Genomic DNA, 21,564 nt, shown 5'->3' on the forward strand with positions numbered 1-21,564 from the left:
CCCAAAGTTTGTATAAGTTTTGCTTTCGTTTAGTTTCAATTGCCTACATTTGTGTCATATTCGAAATTTGCAAAATATTTCTTTTTGTTATGTTTATGTATTAATATTAAAACATTTTTCCAGTGATAATTTTGTTTGTTGTTTTTGTTGAATATCAGAAACATTTAATTTGTTAGTATTACTAATCGCAACAAAACATAAATGTGAAAAAGAAGCCAAGTTTGGTCGAAATGAGGTTCGAGGTAGACGGTGTCCCCGACAAAAAATAGTTCAGATCTAAGCTGTTACCAAGTTCTACAGCAGTTCCACATAGATGTTGGATTTTCCCATGTTCTTCAATTCATTTAGAAAACATTTTTTTACTTTCTTTGATAATGGATTTTAAACTTGCGGAAAGTTCTAGTCATCGCTATTTTTTTTCAAACATGCCAAGTTTTAAATCCATTATCAAAGAAAGTGAAAAATTGTTTTCTAAATGAATTGAAGAACATGGGAAAATCCAACATCTATGTGGAACTGCTATGGAACTTGGTAACAGCTTAGATCTGAACTATTTTTTGTCGGGGACACCGTCTACCTCGAACCTCATTTCGACCGAACTTGGCTTCTTTTTCACATTTATGTTTTGTTGGGATATCATTACTTTTTGAAAAGCTAAATCAAAGGTTATGTTCTAATTCAGACGATTATAAATGCAAAAGCTTATAGAACTATATGATTTCCTTTTTTCCCCCTGCTTTTACGGTTCACTGGTTTGCGGTTTCTCTTTATTAGAAGTTTTGAAGATATTTCGATAGCTGGGGACTTGGTGCAATCGCCAATTTTCAGCAGTAATCGTCTGTTTTTCTCATTTATCAGCAAGGCCAAAGTACATTAGTTCTTGGTCTTTGACGTCCTCAGATTTGTCGACAATTGGGAAAATTGCTGACTCATCTCAAAATCTGTCTGGAATTTATTGTTCAGGGGGATAATCATAACGTAGATCATAAAATATGCAGAATTGGCGAAAATATTTCTCAATTGTTGAAATTATTGCTACCATTTTTGCTCCTCCTGTAAAATTTTGCATTTAATTGAGATCTAAAGATTTTATAAATATTAAAGCTGGTTATTTTTGATTTTAAAGGCTTAGCTCTAGATTTGCAATTTTAATTATTTGATGGATCATTTTTCATTTTAGCGGAATTTAAAATATTATTTAAAGTTCCATTTTGGTTAGAAATTTAATTGTTAATTTAAAACATCAACAACCTTGTTTTGGCAACGTTAGACGAGCCCTTTTGTTTTGATTTATTTGGCGAAATATTTTGCAATTGCGCAGTAAAGTGATTACGCCATGATGCTCATAAAAAATGGCGTAATTTTTTGCTACTTTAATGTAGTTTTTTTGACTTTTTAGATTTTTCCCTTTACATATGCATGAAAATCTATCTTTATGCCAAATTTCAAGTATGTGAGACACTTGGAAGTTCGTAAACATTGCGATGAGTGAGTGAGTGAGTCAGTGTTAAAAATGACACTTTTCAGATCTTAATAATTCCATAACTATACGGGGTACACTCATGAAATTTAGGATTATAGGTCTACTATGCAGCTCTATTAGACATAAAAAATTTCAAGCATGTAGATTTAATAGTTTTTGAGAAATGAGGGGATCAAAAGTAGCTTGAAATGGTTCGTGGAAGATACACACTGGCAGATGTGTCGCCTGATTTCTGAACTTGGCTGACACACTGCCGTGTGTCTAAATAGTAAATAGGTTATTATTTACTTTCTAGGCTGCTTGCATACTTTTTAAAAAAATGGTTTTTCAAATTTCAAACATGGCTACCAATTTTCGTGACTCTGTTAGCCAGTAGGAACTATTCAGAATGCCTAGTCTAGAGCTTTAAAATAAATACAGTCGAGCCCATTTATAGTGAAAACGAAAGTACAAAACTAAAACATTTTTTCAAAATATTAAATAATGAACAGTAAAACGTAAAAGGAGAATTGAAGCTATTGAGTTATAGCCATATATCAATTATATATGGCTTTGCTACAAACAGGCACGACTGTATTTTAACATTGCAGAGCAACATTTTCATACCAATGTCTTTTGTGTTTTATAGCTATTTGTGCGACTTGGAGAGAATTGCTCGTCCTGAATATTTACCATCACAGCAAGATATTCTTCGAGTACGAGTGCCAACTACAGGAATCATTGAATATCCTTTTGATTTGGATTCTATTATATTCAGGTAAGCTTTCTAATTTATTTCTGTTGTTATTTGAAAATTTCATTCTACTTACATAGGTGTTAAGTTTCACAGCTATGCATGCTTGTTCTGAAAATTTCATATTATTTCAAAAAAGTTTTTTAGTAGTAAAATAATGTAATCATTTTAAAATGAACTAATACTCATATATGTAACAAAGCAGTAAAAATTATGAAATTAAAATGAGAATACCTGATTGTCTATCCCAGGAATGTAGCCCAAGTTTTTATTAGGAGAGACTGAGTGAAAAATATAAGTTTTATATGTGAAAAGAATCAGGAGAATTATATGCAGATACTATATTTTTGATAACTGTTCAGTGTTGGAAAATTATGTATTAAATGCATTGTCAAGTACGCTGAGATAATATTTGGACTGCTTGCTCTTGTTGCTTTTACAATTAAGTTATATTTCGGCCATTGGTAATGTTTGTTATTTGTCATACGATCAAACATTGTATGTTTAGCAACACCAGTCTGGTTAGGTAATTTTTTAATCTGCGGTTCACTTTGTGTAAGTTTTTAGCTCTCACATGATAACATGCTCCTTTCATTGATGATAATTGCATGTAGCACAGTGAATATTTTGAAACATACATGAACACTAGAGAAAAACATTTTCATCAAATTCGTGCACTGTATTTTTGGTGCACTTTGTTTAAACTCAACAGCCTCTATCCCCTGCTGAATGATTGCTAAAAAGAAGTCCTTATGTTACAATTAGCAAACTTACAGGAATTGTGATTAAAAAGTTAAAATTATTTTGATATTTTTTAATATTTTGAAATTTGGTCATTGATTATTTTTATTATTGTTGATTGTTATACTATATTATAATATAAATATATTTATTTTGATTATTTTCTTTGTGAAGTTAGAAATATTTCAGTAATGACTTATGCAATATATGTATATTTCTACTATTCCATGTATCTCAAGTAAAAAAATACCATTAATTGATCAAAAAAAAAAAAAAGGTTCATACAAAAACATATTTTTAGGACTTAAAATACATAAAATTGAGAAAATTTTTCATATATTGTTTTTGAACTCCTAGTCTTTATCCAAAAAGTAATTTTAGTGGTTCAAGCACAACTCGCAATTGTAGCAATTATTTTTATGTGTGAAATTAAAATATTATTTATTCCCTCTCCCTTTTTACATTTCACTTTTTACTTTTAATAAACTGAAATGGGTATCATAATAAATGTTCTGTCGGGAAAATGGAAATGTGATTCTTCAAGTAAATATTCTGTAGCTACATAAATTGAAATAAGTTACGACTATTAAAAACTCAAACGTGATATTGCATATCATATTTATGATCTGAAATAGCTCATACATGAATTATATAAATCTATGATCCATCTTGTGTCACAATTTAAAAACCATGATGTTTCAAAATAACTTGGGATAGAAAGAAATGAAGAAATCTTCCTCAAAAGTAATTTCTGGCTACAGCCTTACTTGGACTAAGTGTTTTTCAAATGAAATTTAGAATATAGAAAATTCTCCTGTATAGAAAACATTACTATAGTAAGATAAAAATATATAGTATCTGCTGTCAAAACTATCTGCAGGTACGAAAAACATTACTGCTGTGCTAAGCATGGCAGTAATGTGAGTTATTGTCCCAAGGTGGTCGTTAGTAATTTAATTTACCTAAATGTCAAGTTTTCTGGCGATTTGTGAACGCGAAATATTAAAAAAAAGCTTTAAGAAAATAGACGTAACTGCACATTTCGTGTAGTTTGCTATGGCAATTTTGAAGTGACAAATATTAAGCCTTTAAAGTGATATCTGCGCAGTTACCACTTTTTTCCTTGTAATTTGTAGATACGACTTTTATACCTTAGTAAAGCAGCATATTTAATAATGTAGTAGTTTATTGTAACAGGGTACTCTAAAATTAGTTTATTGTTGAATAGTTGATATAGGTTGATAATAAGAACTAATACAACTGTGCATAAATGTTCAAGTAAATATTCAGCCTTTTCCATTTAAATTTTTATTTAAAATGCAAATTCTGAAAAATGAAATGCATGTAAAATATTCATATCTAATTCTTTCATACAAAAACAACCCCATTTCATTCTATGGCCAGTTATATTGGGTTGTTCGGAAAGTAATTTCGTTTTCTCCCGTCAGAGGACTTAATTACGTTATTTCGAAACCAACTTCACACTTAAGCCGCATAACCATTATATGTCTTGAGAGCTGATATTGCAAGGCTTGTGTATGAAAAAGTTCTATTAATTCTACGCAGTAGTTTTTGGTTGGTGCCCTTTTAAATATGGAGAGCAATAAGCAGCATTTTCGTCATATTTTACTTTTTTACTTCAGAAAAGGTAAAAATGCTGTCCAAGCGAGAAAAAAAATTGACGGATGTGTATGGAGAAGGCGTGTTAACAGCACGCCAGTGCCAGAACTGGTTTGCAAAATTTCGATCCGGCAATTTTGATGTCGAATATGCACCACGGTCTGGAAGGCCGGTCGAAGCTGACAAAGATGCGATAAAGGCATTAGTTGATGCAAATTGGCGAATAACCACACGAGAGATCGGTGAGAGATTAAATTTGTCGAATTCGACTGTTTATGGCCATTTGAAAGGCATGGGCTTAACCTCGAAGCTCGATGTGTGGGTGCCCCATGTCCTTACGGAGCCTCACACAAGTTTGGTCACTCGCCAAAAACTTTTACAGCTTGAATGGGACGTACTGCAACATCCACCATATTCTCCAGATCTGGCGCCTTCCGACTACTATTTGTTCCGGTCCCTGCAAAATTTTTTGGATGGCAAAACCTTTACCTCAAATGAAAATGTCAAAAACCACCTGAACCAGTTTTTTGCCAGCAAGGACCAAAACTTTTATTGGAGGGGAATTATGTTACTGCCAGAAAGATGGCAAAAGGTTTTGGACCAGAATGGCCAATATATAATTTAATAAAATATTTATTCATTATACGAAAACTGTCTTTCATGTTCCCCAAAAAAAAAACGAAATGACTTTCCGAACAACCCAATATTTGTATTTAAGTATTGTCTGCTGTCAAAATTATCTTCATGCTGGATAAAAATGAATCTAGAAAATAAAACATTATAAATGATAACATCAACACATTCTTTGAATATATAGAACAGAAAATTTTTATAGTTTACAGTTTCAAATGTCCAAAATTTTGAATCTGGTTTTTTTCAAAAGGTAGATTTTGTTAGATTTGTAGCTGCAAAATAAAGCGGCAGCTAAGTCCAAATACAGCATATTATTTAATGATACATTAAGTGCGCTTTACTAAACTATTTTTGTCATATCTGTGCAGATACTCCTAAAAATGCCTCGTAATAGTCACTTACGGTGAAATTAACCTAGTATATGAAAAGGTTTTGAAGAGGAAATTTGTCGTAACTGCATTCATTAATTTTAAATTAAGATTTTTACAAAAATATGCTCTTACGAAGGGGTAGATAAGTTATTTATGGAACAACTACCGCGAGTAGAGCATTTAATTAAGTCATAAATCAAAGAAATAAGTTGTAAAACTTTAATTAAGTCACAAATCTAAGAAACCAGTTGTAAAACTTTAATCATGAATTTCTCATTTTGAGCTCCAATGCAGATACCACTTTTGCGCTTAGCACGGCAGATTACACAGTGAATAGGCAAAATTTTTATTAATACAATGTCTTTTGATTTCAATCATATATCAATGAGAGCTAAAGGTGAACTTTTTTCATTTGTTTAAGTACCTATTTTGAAAATAATCAATTTTTAATATTAATAATTAACGGTTATCAGGTGATGCAAATGTATCCATCCGCAAATGTATGCATCTGTATTATCTAGCTATGGTCAAGACATGTTGGTGTTAATGTCATTTTGAAATTTACTTTAACTATTTTGCTCATCAGAAATTAAATATTAACTTCACATTGTTTTTGTGGTGTTGTAATCTAGCATTGTTTGTTGTTTCCAAGTTCTAAATTGTAAATAAGCTTTTATTGAATGGGGCTGGGTGGTTGTGCTTCCCAATTTTTGTAACATTTTAAGTTGATACCTCCCTTATCCATGTTCAATCTTCTATATATATATGTTTGAGTTTCTTATTGTAAACTTCAATGTTTTTAGAATGGTTGATGTTGGAGGACAACGTTCTGAAAGAAGGAAATGGATTCATTGTTTTGAGAATGTAACTTCTATAATCTTTTTAGTTGCCTTGAGTGAATATGATCAAATTCTCTTTGAATCAGATAATGAGGTAAATTCTTCTTTCTGCTCTGAATTTGTTGAGGAAATTTACAAAAATGTAATAACTGTACTCGTAATTATTTTTGAACTTAAAAAAAAAGAAATAGTACTAAACTTATTTTTTCTTGTCAGTGAAAACGGATGCTAAGGCATTGGTTTTCAATCAGGGGCCTGCCTACTGAGGCATAGTCAAAATGTAAAAGGGACATGAAGCTGTTACCAAAGTTTTTGAAGGAAAAAAAGGACAAATCGATGTTAAAAAGTTAGAAGATTGCTGGTGGCATTTCGGTCTGAGTATCCGCACCAAGAACAGCATTTTTTTTTTCAATGATGCCAAGGTTTGAAAATATTTGCACTCTGAAACAAAAACAAAAACAAAATTAAATAAATGAATAAATAAACAGTTGTTTTCAGCCCCCCCCCCCCCCATCCAAGTAGTAAAACCACTAATAGTAGTAGTTACGGGGAACCCTGAAGTGTGATATGATACATAAAATATGACATTGGTTTCTCGATACCAGTAGCTCCCAACTGGGGGGGGGGGGGGGCATCACTCTCAAAAGTGCAGTTTGGCTCTTTAAGGGGGCAATAAATTCATGAGGGGTAATAGGAGGGTGATGAAAATTCAAAAGACAAAATATTCGTCAAAATTGAAAATGTATACGAATCTAAATGTTAAAAGTTCATAGAAGGAATTACAAATTAAAAAAGAAACAAATTAAAGTTCAGGAGTTTCCTCCTCACATATTGGTAGAACCTTGAAGAATTATTTCATCATTCATTGCCAAGTTTATGCATTTTCAAGTGTTTATTTTCTTGTCATTGTTGGTAAGTGTCTGTTTCCAGTTTCTCGGGTTGAAATTTAAAAAAGAAAATAGTTTCATAAAATGTGATCGTCTGGTTTTTGAAAAGTATGTCAATCATCATAGTTAAGTATTTTCTTTCAAATAGAGAGGGGGGAAAACATAAAAAATGCCCTCTTGCTTATTTATTTATAATTTTTTTCTAGTTTATAAGTGGTTAAATCAAGTTGCTTTATTATATACATTTTATTTCAAATTGAAATAAGTCATTTATATTTTGAATAATATTGATATTCTCCTTTGCCAACTAATGTCAAGTAGGTGGTAGAAGCCAAAAAGAAAAAAGAGTAGTGGAAAGAAAAAAAGAAAGTGAGAAGGAAAAAAGAGGGTGATAGAAGTGATAGGTATCAGTGAACCACTTAAGGGTAGCAATGGACAGAAAAAGATTAGGAATCGCTGTTCTAAATAATTAAATGAATTATAACGCTAGGATAGCATTTATAAAATCAGATAGTTACGAAAATTTAAAGTGGACAATATTTTTGTGTGATAAAAGAGGAATGCAGGTAAAAAAAGGCTTGGAACCCACTGTGCTAAGGAAACTGAACTTAAAAGCAAAGATTTCTTGTATTTCTTGAAATATTTTTGCTATTAGGTTTTTTATTTAATTAAAAATGATTTAAATGTTTCTATTTAATTTATTCTACTAAGTTGACTTAATTTCCACCTATGCTGAGAAGTTGTTACTTATGACAATTCATATGCAGTAATTTTTGTAATGACATATTTAAACTGTTATATGTATAATAATTACTGGTAATCAAAATATAAACTATTAATTGTTTTTATTTAAAGCCTTTTTTGTGTACCATATATTTTTATGTGTTTGCCAAAAATTTTTGGGAATCCTTTACTGAAGATAAATTAAGAGAGTCTAATTATATTTGCTTTGTTAATTTTTTTTAAAAATCTCGGCTCTTCCTTGGAGATGTAGCGTGAGAGCACTAAATCCCTAAATATTACCAAATATGAATTTTCTTTCTTCTGTAGTTCATAATTATTCAGTGTGAGAATCATTAAGTGTGAGTTTATTTACAAAATAATTTGCTGGTTGTTTTGAGATTCTAACAAAAAATTAAATTGCACAGAAAATAAAACTAATGCAGATCAACTGATTAAAATGGCAACTAATTGAGAGATGTAAATTTATTTGCTTCAAGTTAAAGTTACTAGAGTTAAAATTATCTGCATGAGTGTTTGGCATTTTGCTTTGCAGCAACTTTATTAAAAATGTTCAACTATTTCATTAGCTTGACAATATTTTTGCTCTTACAGCAAGATGTTGAAATGTCTCATACATATTTTTTAAGTGTTTAATATTTATTTTGGCAGTTTAAGCTTTTTCTGTGTTTTAAACTTTCGATAAATGTTCGAAAAATTCCACTCTCTGCTTTTCACAGATTAATCTATCTTTGGCAATGTACTTACTGTGTTACTGCTGTTTATTTTACAATAAAAAATTTTGAGTGTTTTTCAAAATTAACAGCTACTTTATTTTCATTAAATTAAAGTAATATCATACAATATCATAATATCATACAAGTTAATCATTTGTCATTTATATTGTACTAGCTGCATTGCCCGGCTTTGCACGGTCTACCTCGAAAATAAAAGTTCTGTCAAGTGACGCATGTTCAACAATCAGGCTTCAATTAGAAAAAAGAAAATATAGTGAATTTCCCGTCAAAATAATCATTCTTAAAGAAAGAAAACAGCAAATCAAAAATTCCCAAATTAATTAAACGCAACACCTAAAATCCAAAAGAAAAAAGAAAGAAGATAAACCGCCAAATAATAATCAAAAGTGAAAACCTTTATCTCAAAACAAAAAATTTTTTAGTCATAGTCGAGAAAAAAAAAGTGGCAACCTTCTGAACTGTTTGCACGCTAATTTAAAATGCAATCAAATGAGATCGCACTACGGATAAATTTTCCACATAAAATTTCTATTCCATTAAGCTTAATGATGCTTTTTAATTTTTTTTCCCGGTGATCTTACAGCCTTTTTTTTTTTGCAATTCAAAGGAAATGAACCTCATGGGTATTTTTCGCGGCTTTCAAATGGCTCCAAAATCGAACTGGTCGGATAATTATTTCAGTAAGAAATAACCATTTGATGCCATTCTCAAGTCTTAAAGTTAAATTTCGAACGATTAGGTTCTTTTTCGGCATTCAAAAAAACCCCCTACGTTCTGTCTCGGGCGCCCTAGTACCTCCTTGCCAAATTTGGTCGCGATCCGACATAAACTGGATTTGTATGGGAAACAAATAAACATGCACATATATGTACACACATATATACATACATATTCTTTGTTTTCTTTAAATATAGATTAGGTATTTCTTCTCGTTTTATTCAGTTATTTGCATTATAATAGTGTATTATTTTCATAGTTCAAATTTTGAATCTTTCCCTTTTGCCTTTAGAATCGGATGGAAGAAAGTAAGGCTCTATTCAAAACGATCATCACATATCCATGGTTCCAAAATTCATCAGTCATACTTTTCCTTAATAAAAAAGATCTCTTAGAAGAAAAAATTATGGTCTCACACCTTGTTGATTACTTTCCTGAATATGATGGTAATATATTTTTTTTTATTTTCTTTTTGTATACATCATTCTTTGAATGGTAAAATTTCCTCTCAGTTAATATTTTTTCTCACTTCCATGCATAATTTTAAGGTTATCAAACAAATAAATAGAAATTCTAACTAGTATTGTATTGAATAGTTTTATTAGTTATTTTTGTTTCAGATAAAGGGTGCTTCCCAAAAGTTTATAGACAGTCATTTTATTGAAACCACGAGCTAACTATATGAGTCAGCAAGAAGAGATAAGCTATGCAAATAACGAATGATGACATAAAGATGATAAAACGCTCAATCAACTTTCGTTGATCTAATTTTAAAAAATAAAAACGAAAAAATGCTGTTCCAAAAATATATGGACAATCAGTGTTAAAACCTGATTTTAGTATTGATACTCAAAATTAATTTGCATACAACATGGTCATTTATTTGTGACACAGACGTTTTCCGACATAAAAATGTAAAACACGACCTGTGTTTCTGTTTCTGAACAATTGCCCAGATGCTCTGCTATGTGCAGTTCTCTAAAAAGGATATTTTGCAATATCGTTTGAAAGGGTGTGGATGGAAAGTGATGGACATTGCAAGCAAAATTGGACATAGTAGGGCTGGTATGTATCAAATTTTGTCAAAAGATAATTGTATTGAAGCAAACTTTCATTCTTTAAGACCAAATAAAACAACTGAATGACAAGACAGAGAGATGGTGAGATTAGTTTTAACCCAGAACCTGTCAACACGGTCAGTTTGTAAAGAAGTAAGCTTTCCAGTGTCAAAATCAACAGTACATCGACGACTGCAGGCAAGTGCATTTCTTGTCTATCGCAAAATACATCGTTCGCGGAAGTTTACAAAATGGTATAAAGATGCTCATGCAGACATGCCGATCGCTACGGATTATCCGTAGTTACTACGGAAAAAATTTTAAAAAGTAAGTTAACTACGAATTACGGAAAAGGCCCTTTTTTCTACGGAAAATTTTTGTGACATCAACAAACGCTAAATGCGATGAAAAAAAAATTGGCGATCGCCAAAGCGAGCGAGTACTGACGATTATGGAAGTCTGCAGTCGCAGACAATGGGAGATGGAGAAATGGCGACGGTAGAAAGCAAAAGAATCCGGTTCTAACCGGAAATTCTCCCCACCACGTTGGGTGATATTTGCAGCAACCCTGTTCGTTCGCTTGCTCCTTCTTCGCACGTGTGTTTTTAGTAGGGATGGAAGTTTTAGTTCCTTTCGAGGAACTAGTTCGTTTAGTTCATCTCAACCTTGTGAACTAGTTCAATGAACTAGTTCAAATGAACTATTCAGAGCTTTTTGGCGGGAAAATATAGTCACATGTTCCCAGATAGGTAGTTCTCCCTTTTTAAAGGCCGGGGAGGGGGGGGATAAATTTTGCAATTTGCCGGGCTGTGGAAATTTGGGCTGATTGAATTTTCGCATATTTATGTATATTTTTTGGCGAATTTCCGCGTATTTATTCATATTTTTCGGTTTAATTATCAAAACTAATATTTTTTAACAATCAGGGGTTCCAACGTGGGGGAGAGGGGGGGGGGTCATAACACAGGCTGCGCCATTGAAATTTTTAGGAAGAGGGGTAGTAGGGGTATTTTTTCTTTTTTTCGGGGGAGGCTCCTGCTTTGGGGGGATTCGTGATTTTTAGAGGGTTGGGCCTTTGCTCAGAGGGGGGGGATCCCTTGAGCAATACATTAATGCATATATACATCTTTACAATTATTTTTAACTCATTTTCTTTTACCATTAAGTATTCATGTTGATTTTTAATTTTTTGCGTCACACTTCATGTTCTGTGTTAAAGTTTCGTCATTTTAGAGATTCGTTGGTCTTGTTACCAAAATTAATGTTTCAGAGTTATTCATTTTTGTTTTCATCCTCACATTTACTTTCAAGAGCATTTTTTAATTCTCAATCGATAGCGTACACAGACTTAGGCCCCCCCCCCCCGCTTATAGAATAGAAAAGTGTGCAGAAGTTAAAATTAAATAATAATAATAATAAATTTTAACATAGTATTATTTCAGAACGTGCGGCTTCCTACCTCTTGCCCTCCCCCCCTCGCGCCCAGGATTTTTATTTAACTACTTAAGTTATTCTCCCCCCCCCCTTCCCTTCATTTCGCCACTAATTCGCTAAGAATATTTACTGGTTCTGCTCTGCAAACAATTCATGGCGACAGAGCTGTATTAACTGAAATGTTTTACTGTATTGGTTTTTAATTCAATGTATTTTATGATATGATTGTGTTCCTTTTTCATTTTCTTTTGAATATTTTAAACTCTCAAATATTTTGTTGAAATATTTTGCCTTGAAAGCGACTGTAGGAATTCGGGGGTACAAACTGACGCCCTCTTGCCTCAGGCAGCAACTTTTTAAGGGCACCCTCATTTGTGTTTTTCTCGCTGAAACTCCTTATAAAAACTCAAAAAAAAAAAAAAAAAAAAAAAAAATTAGACAAGGCACCAGTTTCAAAAGATATACAACGATGACTAGGAAAGATTGTAGAGCCAGCACTGAAAAGTGATAATTTACTTAACACAACCAAAACGATATACTACATGTTAAAAAAAATAATAAAAACTTACGGAGATTAATTCAAAAACTATATAAAAAAAAAACTTAAGGGGTCAACAAACTTGACTAGTTGCGAAGTTTTCAAAACACATTGAGCAAATGATATTGTACTCATTTTATGAAATATTGTATTTTTATTGTATTTGAAAACAATGATTTTTACGTTGTTGCGGACGTAACACGTACAAGTCAATATTTGTATACTACACAAATTGTTTTTAGAAAGTTGATGCTTCGTTTATGATACATATAAGGGTTCCTTTTATTGGAATATACCACAAAATAAAATGCCTAAAAATTCCAGGGGAAAACTGCAAATTTATGCGCAAAAATCTCACACCCGTGCAAATGGATTGAGAAATAAAATAATAGTTTAAAAAACTAAAAAAACACGCTTTCGTAGCAAAATGAACTAAAAAGTGAAAAATAATCTTTGGATGATAGTAGTTGACCAATCAATTAATTTTAATGTAATACAAAAAAGCGCGGGGGGGGGGGGGGCTTCTTATCAGTTGTCTTGAATTTCCTCCATTTGTTGTCCAAGTAAAAATGTAAATAGATAGCACCCCACGCTCTTTTGTATTACATTAAAATGAATTGATTGGTCAACTACTATCATCCAAAGATTATTTTTCACTTTTTAGTTCATTTTGCTACGAAAGCGTGTTTTTTTAGTTTTTTAAACTATTATTTTATTTTTCTGTTTTTTAGTCTTATGTTGGAGAATTATCAGGCGAAGAAACTATTTATAAAACGAGTGCGAGGTAATATCTTAAAGTTAAGATAAGGGCACCCCGATGGGAAGCTACTGTAAGTCATTGATGTATGTTTGCGGAAATCATATTTATACTTAAAAATTTGAGATGCATTTAAATAAAAGTTTTGTTCATCAATGATCTGATCAGCAATGAATTTCCAATTGAAGGCTTACCTAAATTTTGGCATGAAATTAGTTAAAAACAATTATATTTCATGTTCTAATTACCTTGGAACATTGGAACAAATTTTGTCTGATGCAGAAAAATTAAAGGTTTTCGTAGGTATTTTAAAATAATTTTTGCGAGCATTTTTTAATGTATTTTTTAAAATTTTCCCTTTTTCACATTGTTGGATTTATGCCAAAATATTGATTAAAACTGGAGGAAACTAACAATTAAAAGAGTTAATTAATTAATTTAATTATAGAATATTGCATTGTCATCGGGTGTGAGGTCGCGTGCCAAATTTCAAAAGAATCCGATCGCAGGAAGTGGGCGAAATTTGAGCTGCAAGATTCCGTTACAAGATACATACACAGTGGCGTACCGAAGGGGGGGCGGAGGGGGCGGTCCGCCCCAGGCCCCTCTTTGACATAGGCCCCCAAATTTCAATTTTTGGTTTTCACCAATATTGTCGCATATCTTGGTTTGAATGCTTAAACAAGTTGGCTTAATAAATCATAATTTTTTTAAAGACCAAATATTTGTTCAGGGATACAATCAATACCTCTTCGGGATCAATGGAGGGTTTATGATACCCAGGCCCCGCTTTGACATAGGCCCCAAAATTTTAATTCGTTTTCTTTTTCGCCAGACGTGCCTATGTCATGGTTTAGATAAATAAAAAGTTGACTTTTTATGTAGAATGAATATTTTCTCAGTGACTCTTGCCTAAACAAAGAGAGGGCAAATTATGTCCCACAGGCCCCGCTTTGACATAAGCCCTGAAATTGTATCTTATTTTTTCCAGTAGATCTGTCATATACATCATGATTAGAAATATTAATCAGTTACCTATATATGCGAGTATATATCATAAATTTTGTTAAATATGACTTTTTTTCAGTGACTCGTCCTAGTGTACAAAGGTACATGAGCGCTTGGGCCACGAATTTAATGGGGGCCCCAAATTTATTTTTAAATTAATTAAACCAATAAAAATCATTTGCTTTTATTTTGTTAAGTGCTTTCAGCAAAGTTTTATGCATTTTTTTTTCAAACAATTTATAAAAAAAAAACTAATGCATAACAGATGCACGTTTATAATTTTTGATCATTACAGTATACAGCTAAAATATCTGTTTTATGTTTTGTTTTGTGTATTAAGACTACGATGGTCTAGTCTTAATTCATACACTACTAATCGGGGGAAGTTACGCTCTTCGCTTTAGAAATCGGATTAGTTAGTTAAACCCACGCATACGCAAAATTTTTTTGTCTTAATTTCTGTCGAACATTAAATATTTTTAATTCTACCAGCAAAGCCGCGCGGAGAAAAGAAAATTTATATCCTAAAATTAATTAAATCTGGAATGCGTAAACGTTTCTGTTCACTGTACTTGGATGTTCAGATGCAATAAATTTTTAAGATACAATATAATTTTAGGACTTTTTTCTGTTTTTGATATTTTCTGACAAAGCACAATTTTATTAAAAATATAGTATTTACTTAATTTTACTTAAAACCATGTGTTTTGCCGTGGTATTTACAACAGTGTCCGAAATCAAACCAACACTACTGAAATATGTAAAAATGTACCACTTAAAATAATTATTGTAATATATGGTACGTACACACAGTTTGAGAAACTTCAGTTTTAATACCAGGTAGGCCCCCATTTCGAGTAGCGCCCCAGGCCCCCATCTGTCTTGGTACGCCACTGCATACATACATACATACATACATACAGGTGAAGCTAATAAAAGCGTGTTAATAAAAATATGAGTTTTAAGAAAGGCAGAACATTTTTATTAGAAAGCACAAAAAAGTCGTTCCTAATTTCTTTTGCACTGTCGAAAGTGGAAAAAAAATTCTTTACAAAGCCTTTTTCTTTTCATTTTAAAGTCCATTTGTGCAATGGAAATAATTTGAAGTTTAAATTTAAAAAACAAAATAATAATCTGTCAATTTAATTCTGAAATAAGCGCACCCAATGCATGTGACGAGGCGCACATACTCCGCCTATTTCACTAATCACGCCACGTCCATCGTGCATCGCGATTGAATTGAAAGGAAAGTCAAGAATATTCCCGAACTTTCCCCCACCCGCCTCTGCTAAACAATAGCTCCATTGAATCTTGAATGACTGAACGAAAAGCAGATGCACTGCAAGAGACACGCAGGAAAACTGGTCGAACTAGATGCAATACTGAACTAAACAGTCAGCTTTTAGTTCAGGGAACTAGATTTCTAGTTCAGTGAACTAGATGAGGAAAGAACTACTGATGAACTAAAAATCGAACTAAGAACTAAACGAACGAACTAGTTGCCAAATCGAACGAGAGAAAGAGAACTAAACGAAATCGAACTAAGAACTAAATGAACGAAGAACTAAACGAACTAAGAACTAAACGAACTAAGAACTAAACGAACTAAGAACTAAACGAACTAAGAACTAAACGAACTAAGAACTAAACGAACTAGTGAACTAGATTGTTTTCTACTGAACTAAAAGCTGAATTAGTTCGATTGAAAGACCCGTTCACTGTGACCGGGTCCGAACTAAACGTTCCATCCCTAGTTTTTAGTCTCTGGTGTTTCTTTCTGATTTGTTTATTTTCTTTAATGGATGGAAACACTCGATCGACGTCCCCTCTTCCCGAGAGTCGGGCTAAAAAAAAAAAGTTGTCAGAAATTCACAGACGTTTACACCAATGAGTTTATTTGCTTGGAAAAATCTAAAATATCGGAAAATATGGCGTTTTGTACGATTTGTACAAAAAACTTCAGTTTGGCGCACGGCGGCCGCGACGATTGTCGGCGGCACGTTTCAGCGAAGTCGCATGTTGAAAACTCCAAGGCGGTGCAGAACACTAAAGAAGTCTCCACTTTCTTCAGAAAAAAAGATGAAAACTTGGAAGTCAACAAAGCAGAGTGTCTTTTCACTCGTTTTTTGATTGAGCATAATTTGCCCATTGCTACTGCAGACCATTCTAAACAGCTGTTTAAGGAAATGTTCCCAGACTTTTTTTTCTTTTTTCTTCAAGTTGTTTAAATTTTTCAGAATGATTTTTGTTGGAAAAAAAAAAACAACCGAAGGAGGAATTAGTCAGCACAGCATGTTTAACTATCTTCTGTTTGGCTTGCAACAGATTTCTAGAATTCATGGACTCAGATTAAAAAGTTCAATTATTTCATCTTTTTTTTTCCTTTAAAGACTTTGCTTTAAATGTGTTTTAAAATATCTTGAAAAAATAAGCTGTATATAAGTAACAGTCATCCTCATGTGAAAAAGGTATGTCATTTAAAAAATTTATATTAACTTTTGTTATTAGTTCTGTACATATGAATAAATATTTTGAAAATTGCTTTAAGCTTTTCTGCCATAGCACACAAAATTATTTAAGTGGATTCATAGTATTTAATATTAGATTCATGAATGCTCTTGATACAAAAAGGAAATAATACTTGCATTAAGCATTGAAGAAATTCAAATTATTATCCAGTGTACATTTAATTCCATATTTCCTCTTATAATCTTGATGAACAAGTTTACTTGGTGTAATACATATAACCTTTTAATTTTCGATGTCGCTATATGTTTGACTTTCGACTTTTGTGTTAGCGTTTGTCGGGCATTGTTAAGTACTGATAAGCGCTGAAAACTACTGAAAATTTTTTGAACTTCTACTGAAAGCTTGAATAAGAGAGTGGCATCTCTGCTCATGTACAGCAGTGAGCCCAAAATTACATGGATTGGATAAATTAAGGGTTAAGTGTTCTTTTTTGTGATGAAAATAAATTCAATTTAGATGGTCCCGATGGTTGGGCATATTACTGGCACAATATTCGCAAGGAACCACGAACTTTTTTTAGTAGACAATAAGGGGGAGGCTCACTCATGGTGTGGAGAGCATTCTCTTTCAATGGAATAACCGATATATCTTTCTTCAAAGGTCATCAATGTTCCGAAGACTATCAGAAAACGCTTGAAGAACAGTTACTTCCATTTGGAAAATTACTTGGTGAGAACCAATGGATATTTCAACAAGACAACTGCTCCATCGCGTGTCTAAATCTACAATGCAGTGGTTTAGACAAAATCAAGTAAAAGTAACTCTTATGGACTGGCCAGCCTTAAATCCTGACCTTTACCCAATAGAGAACCTCTGTGGAATATTAGCTCGAGATGTATACGCTAATGGGAGGCAGTTTGCAACAGTCCAAGATCTTAGATTGCAAATTGAATGCAGTTGGTTTTCATTAAAGCCAGAAGTTCTTCAAACGCTTGTTTTAAGTATGCCTGATCGAGTTTTTGAAGTTGTTAGGAAAAATGGCTTAAAAGTTTAAACATTGAAGAAAAAAATGATGTCTATAAACTTTTGGGGCAGTAAAATTTAAGTTAAAAATTAATTTTATCATAAAGTCTGATTGTTTAATGTAATTTGTATAAAGTGTGAAAATTGTAATGATATTTTTTTATTCTAAATTGTTTTAAATTTGTTACTTCTCTCTTTAACTTGTAAAACATGGAAACCTTGTTGTCTCTAAACTTTTGGGACGCACTTTACTTAAATCTTATCGCTGAAAAACGTGGAAAAATTGATTGTTCTAATTTCTAATGACTTACCATGAAGAATTAACTATAAAAGTCCTTCTTAACAAGAATGTATTATGTATTTTGCTTACACTGTCTAGTATCATATTAACAGTAAATTTTTATTTTGCTTATAAAAACTTTGTTTTCAGGTCCTAAACAAGATCATATAGCTGCCCGAGAATTCATTTTGAAAATGTATCTTTCACAAAATCCTGATCCAGATAGGATGGTGTATTCTCATTTCACCTGTGCAACAGGTATAAATTTGTTCTCTTTCTTTCTTACTTTAAAATAGATTTATGGAGGATGAAAAATATTAGTGAAATAAATATTGTAGGATCCGATGCGTTCTGATGTTGATACAAAAAAGCTTTGTCACTCAAATTACAACTCCACTTTATACTAAATACTTAGTTTGTAATTGATATTAAGACTTATATTCAGAACCTATTTACAATGATGAAATTAGATAGGAACTACATTTTAAATCGCGTCATTTCTTCACAAACTTATTCCGATTGCTTTCCTGCACCCATTCTTGTTCTCCCTCTACTCTTCACTTGCTGCGCCGACTCATGGGATATGTTGTGCTCTACGTGATGCTGGCTTGTTGAGCTCTCACCAGGCAGCCATTGTTATGGGGCCCCCGATCTGGGCCCCTACAGTATCGCAAGTTTTAAACTCAAAATACAGACTGAAGAAAATAATTTTGCTATGTGCCCATATTTAACCTGCTTGACTTCTGTTTTCACATTTATTAGTCCCAGATGCAAATTTTGAAGATTATTGCAGAATATGTCAAAAAAGCAGATTTGAGGTATTAAAAGTTTGAAGTTAGATGGGAAAAAATGGTGGAAGAATATGAAATTTGCTCAGTGTACTGCTCATAATATTAATTTATGCATCTTAATATAATCTGAGCAGTCCTGAATAAAAATTTCAAAAATAGTAATTAATTTTATTTTTATGCAAATTTAAGTAAAGTGTGGGTATCAAAGAATAAATGAATATTAATTAGTTGTATATTTATGAAATTTTGAATTGAAATGTATTATTTTTTTAAAAATAATTCAAATGAAATTCATACCTGTTTCGGTGACAGTTTACATTGTTTCTGAGTTTCAGTATTTATTTAAAAAACCCATTTCTACAAATCTACCTAACATTATTCGACAGTATTTGTTACTGAGATATATAAGGTTGCATTTCCTAAAACATTATTTGCTTAAACAAATTGCTGTTGTAAGAATGTATGTTGAGTATTGATTTGATAATTTTTATTTATTTTTGATAATTTAATATTTTTAATGAAAATTTTTAGTGTGTATTATGTATATTATTTAGAAACTTACCTATATAAAAATATAATTTAAAAATTGAGAATATTTTCTCATTTTTAAATTATATTTTTATATAGGTAAGATGTATACATTTAGATGCTTCTCTAGAGAAGCATCTAAATGTTGTGTAGCATAGTTTAGTGAACTTATAATTTTCTCCCTAGCAAAGGTGCAAATATACGAAATATATTATTTTTATTTTCATCTGATATGAAAATATTTTCACTTTAGTAATGAACACTTTTTAAAAGTTAATAAAACTACATCAAATTATGATTAGCATTTCTTTACAGATTATCTAACACCCAAGTACTCTTATTTTTGTTCTTCATTAAATCTACCAGTAAAAAGTGAAGGGATTGTCTCACAGTTTTCTTTTTGACACCACTAGAAAGACCGGCTTTTTTTACTCCAGATCTACCCCGACCTATGATCGAAAAACTAAACTTCTATCTCCAAAGGAAAAAAGTTAAACGCTGTTTTAATCAAGTTTGAAAAATCTCATCTCCATTCAAATGTTATTGATGTTTTATTTGGGGTCGCCATAGTTACGCCTTTTAGATTTGTTTGTTTCTTTTTTATTCACAAATTTTAAGGGTTTCAATTTTAGCGGAAAATCTTAGGCTCAACTCAATTCAAGCCCTGAGCTAAAAAACAAAATATATTTCTAGAGACAACGACTATAAAAGTGACTTTTCAAATGTACAAAACTGCAGTTTTGCAATGCTCAGGAGCCCCTTAACCCTTACGGCTCTTCAAGTTGGTACAAGTTTTTTAAAACCTGGAGAAGGGGTGCATTTTGTTCCAAAGGGAACTCATAATGTGTTTTTAATCTGTTTATTTTTAATTGAAGATTTAAATCTTTGCAAATCAAATAAGATAGCGAAGCAATCTTCTGAGGCTGGTGAGTGTCAGCGAGCAGAGGGCGGAGCCCCCTAGTTATTAATAAAAATGTATTCATTTCGATTCAACTTTTATTTATTTTGTTTACTATTTTTATTTTATTTTCTTGGAATTCTATTTCCAATCTATGTGAATTATATTTTTAAATAAGTCTTTATAGATTTTCTATGGAATAGCATGTCTTTGCATATAAATATTTATATTTAAACTATGAGTATCATAGCATGTTTTTTTTTTCTTTTTCCTTTAAGTTTTTTTTACTGAGATCCTTATGCTGGTATTGCATGTTTGTATTTTACAATTAATTATTTATAGTTACGTTGATCTGAGGTATGTAGAAATTTCTGATCCTATATTTCAGTTTTTGATTTCTTCCATACATAATTGTGTTGTGACTTTAAAATATCTGCTTATATTTAATGCATTGTGTGGTTTTTAAAATTCTTTTTGCATGCTGACAATAATTGGAATGATATATAGACACCGAAAATATTCGACTGGTCTTTTGCGCTGTAAAAGATACTATCCTGCAAAACAACTTGAAGGAATGCAATCTGGCTTGACAAATTGGAATTAATACATCCTTTCTCTGTAAATTGTATTAAGTATAAAAAATTCGATTTTTGAATTGTCATTGTAGGTTTCCATCTTTCCACCCTTACTCCATTTGCTTGTAAACTGAATGACCAAGAGTCAAAATTAATTTGACTATAAATAAATCAAGATTAGTTTTAGAACTTTCTATATTTTTTAGCTTTCTCTTAGATGTTTTAAAATCACTGACTAGTTTATCAGTATGGGTAGTGCAATAGATCTAGCTAGAAATTTTTCTAACCTATTATGACTAGTTTGCTGAATAATAATTAAAAAAAAAAACTCTTGTCAATTAATAATTTCTCTTCGCTAAACTGTATTGTAAATTTTTTAGATATTTTTGAATTTCTGAAATGTATTTATTGAGTATATGCATAAAGTGCATGTGTTTAAAAAAATGTATTGCAGGATTCTATTAACAATATTTTCAAAAAATTTGGAGAAATATTTTGTTTTGAAGAATTTTTTACAAAGCTTTCTTTTATGAAAATACAATAGCCCCCACTTATAAAAATCACGATTGTTCTAAACAGTTTTGATACCATAAAGTGGCTAATTCAATAAAGCTGGATTTTGTTTTGTTTTTGGCGATTTGATCCATTAAAGCGTTTGATTCAATTAACCGGCGCCCACTGTATCCTTTTCAGAACTTAATGC

At 31.7% G+C, this 21,564-nt stretch overlaps 1 protein-coding gene across 2 annotated transcripts in view; it reads left to right on the forward strand.

The window, feature by feature from the left end:
- Positions 1-21,564, forward strand: part of LOC129221551 (guanine nucleotide-binding protein G(q) subunit alpha-like) — a 43,444-nt gene that overhangs the window by 18,419 nt on the left and 3,461 nt on the right. The window contains exons 5-9 of one of the 2 annotated variants that reach the window (XM_054856045.1): positions 2,112-2,240; positions 6,385-6,514; positions 9,795-9,948; positions 18,220-18,327; positions 20,794-20,904. In XM_054856045.1, coding sequence (XP_054712020.1) covers positions 2,112-2,240; positions 6,385-6,514; positions 9,795-9,948; positions 18,220-18,327; positions 20,794-20,876 — 604 coding nt within the window. In that variant the 3' untranslated portion in view covers positions 20,877-20,904. The remainder of the gene's footprint in view (positions 1-2,111; positions 2,241-6,384; positions 6,515-9,794; positions 9,949-18,219; positions 18,328-20,793; positions 20,905-21,564) is intronic. The other variant, XM_054856044.1, reaches the window with a different exon arrangement.

The sequence above is a fragment of the Uloborus diversus genome, chromosome 4 (genome assembly GCF_026930045.1).
Source record: "Uloborus diversus isolate 005 chromosome 4, Udiv.v.3.1, whole genome shotgun sequence".
Taxonomy (NCBI): Eukaryota; Metazoa; Arthropoda; class Arachnida; order Araneae; family Uloboridae; genus Uloborus; species Uloborus diversus.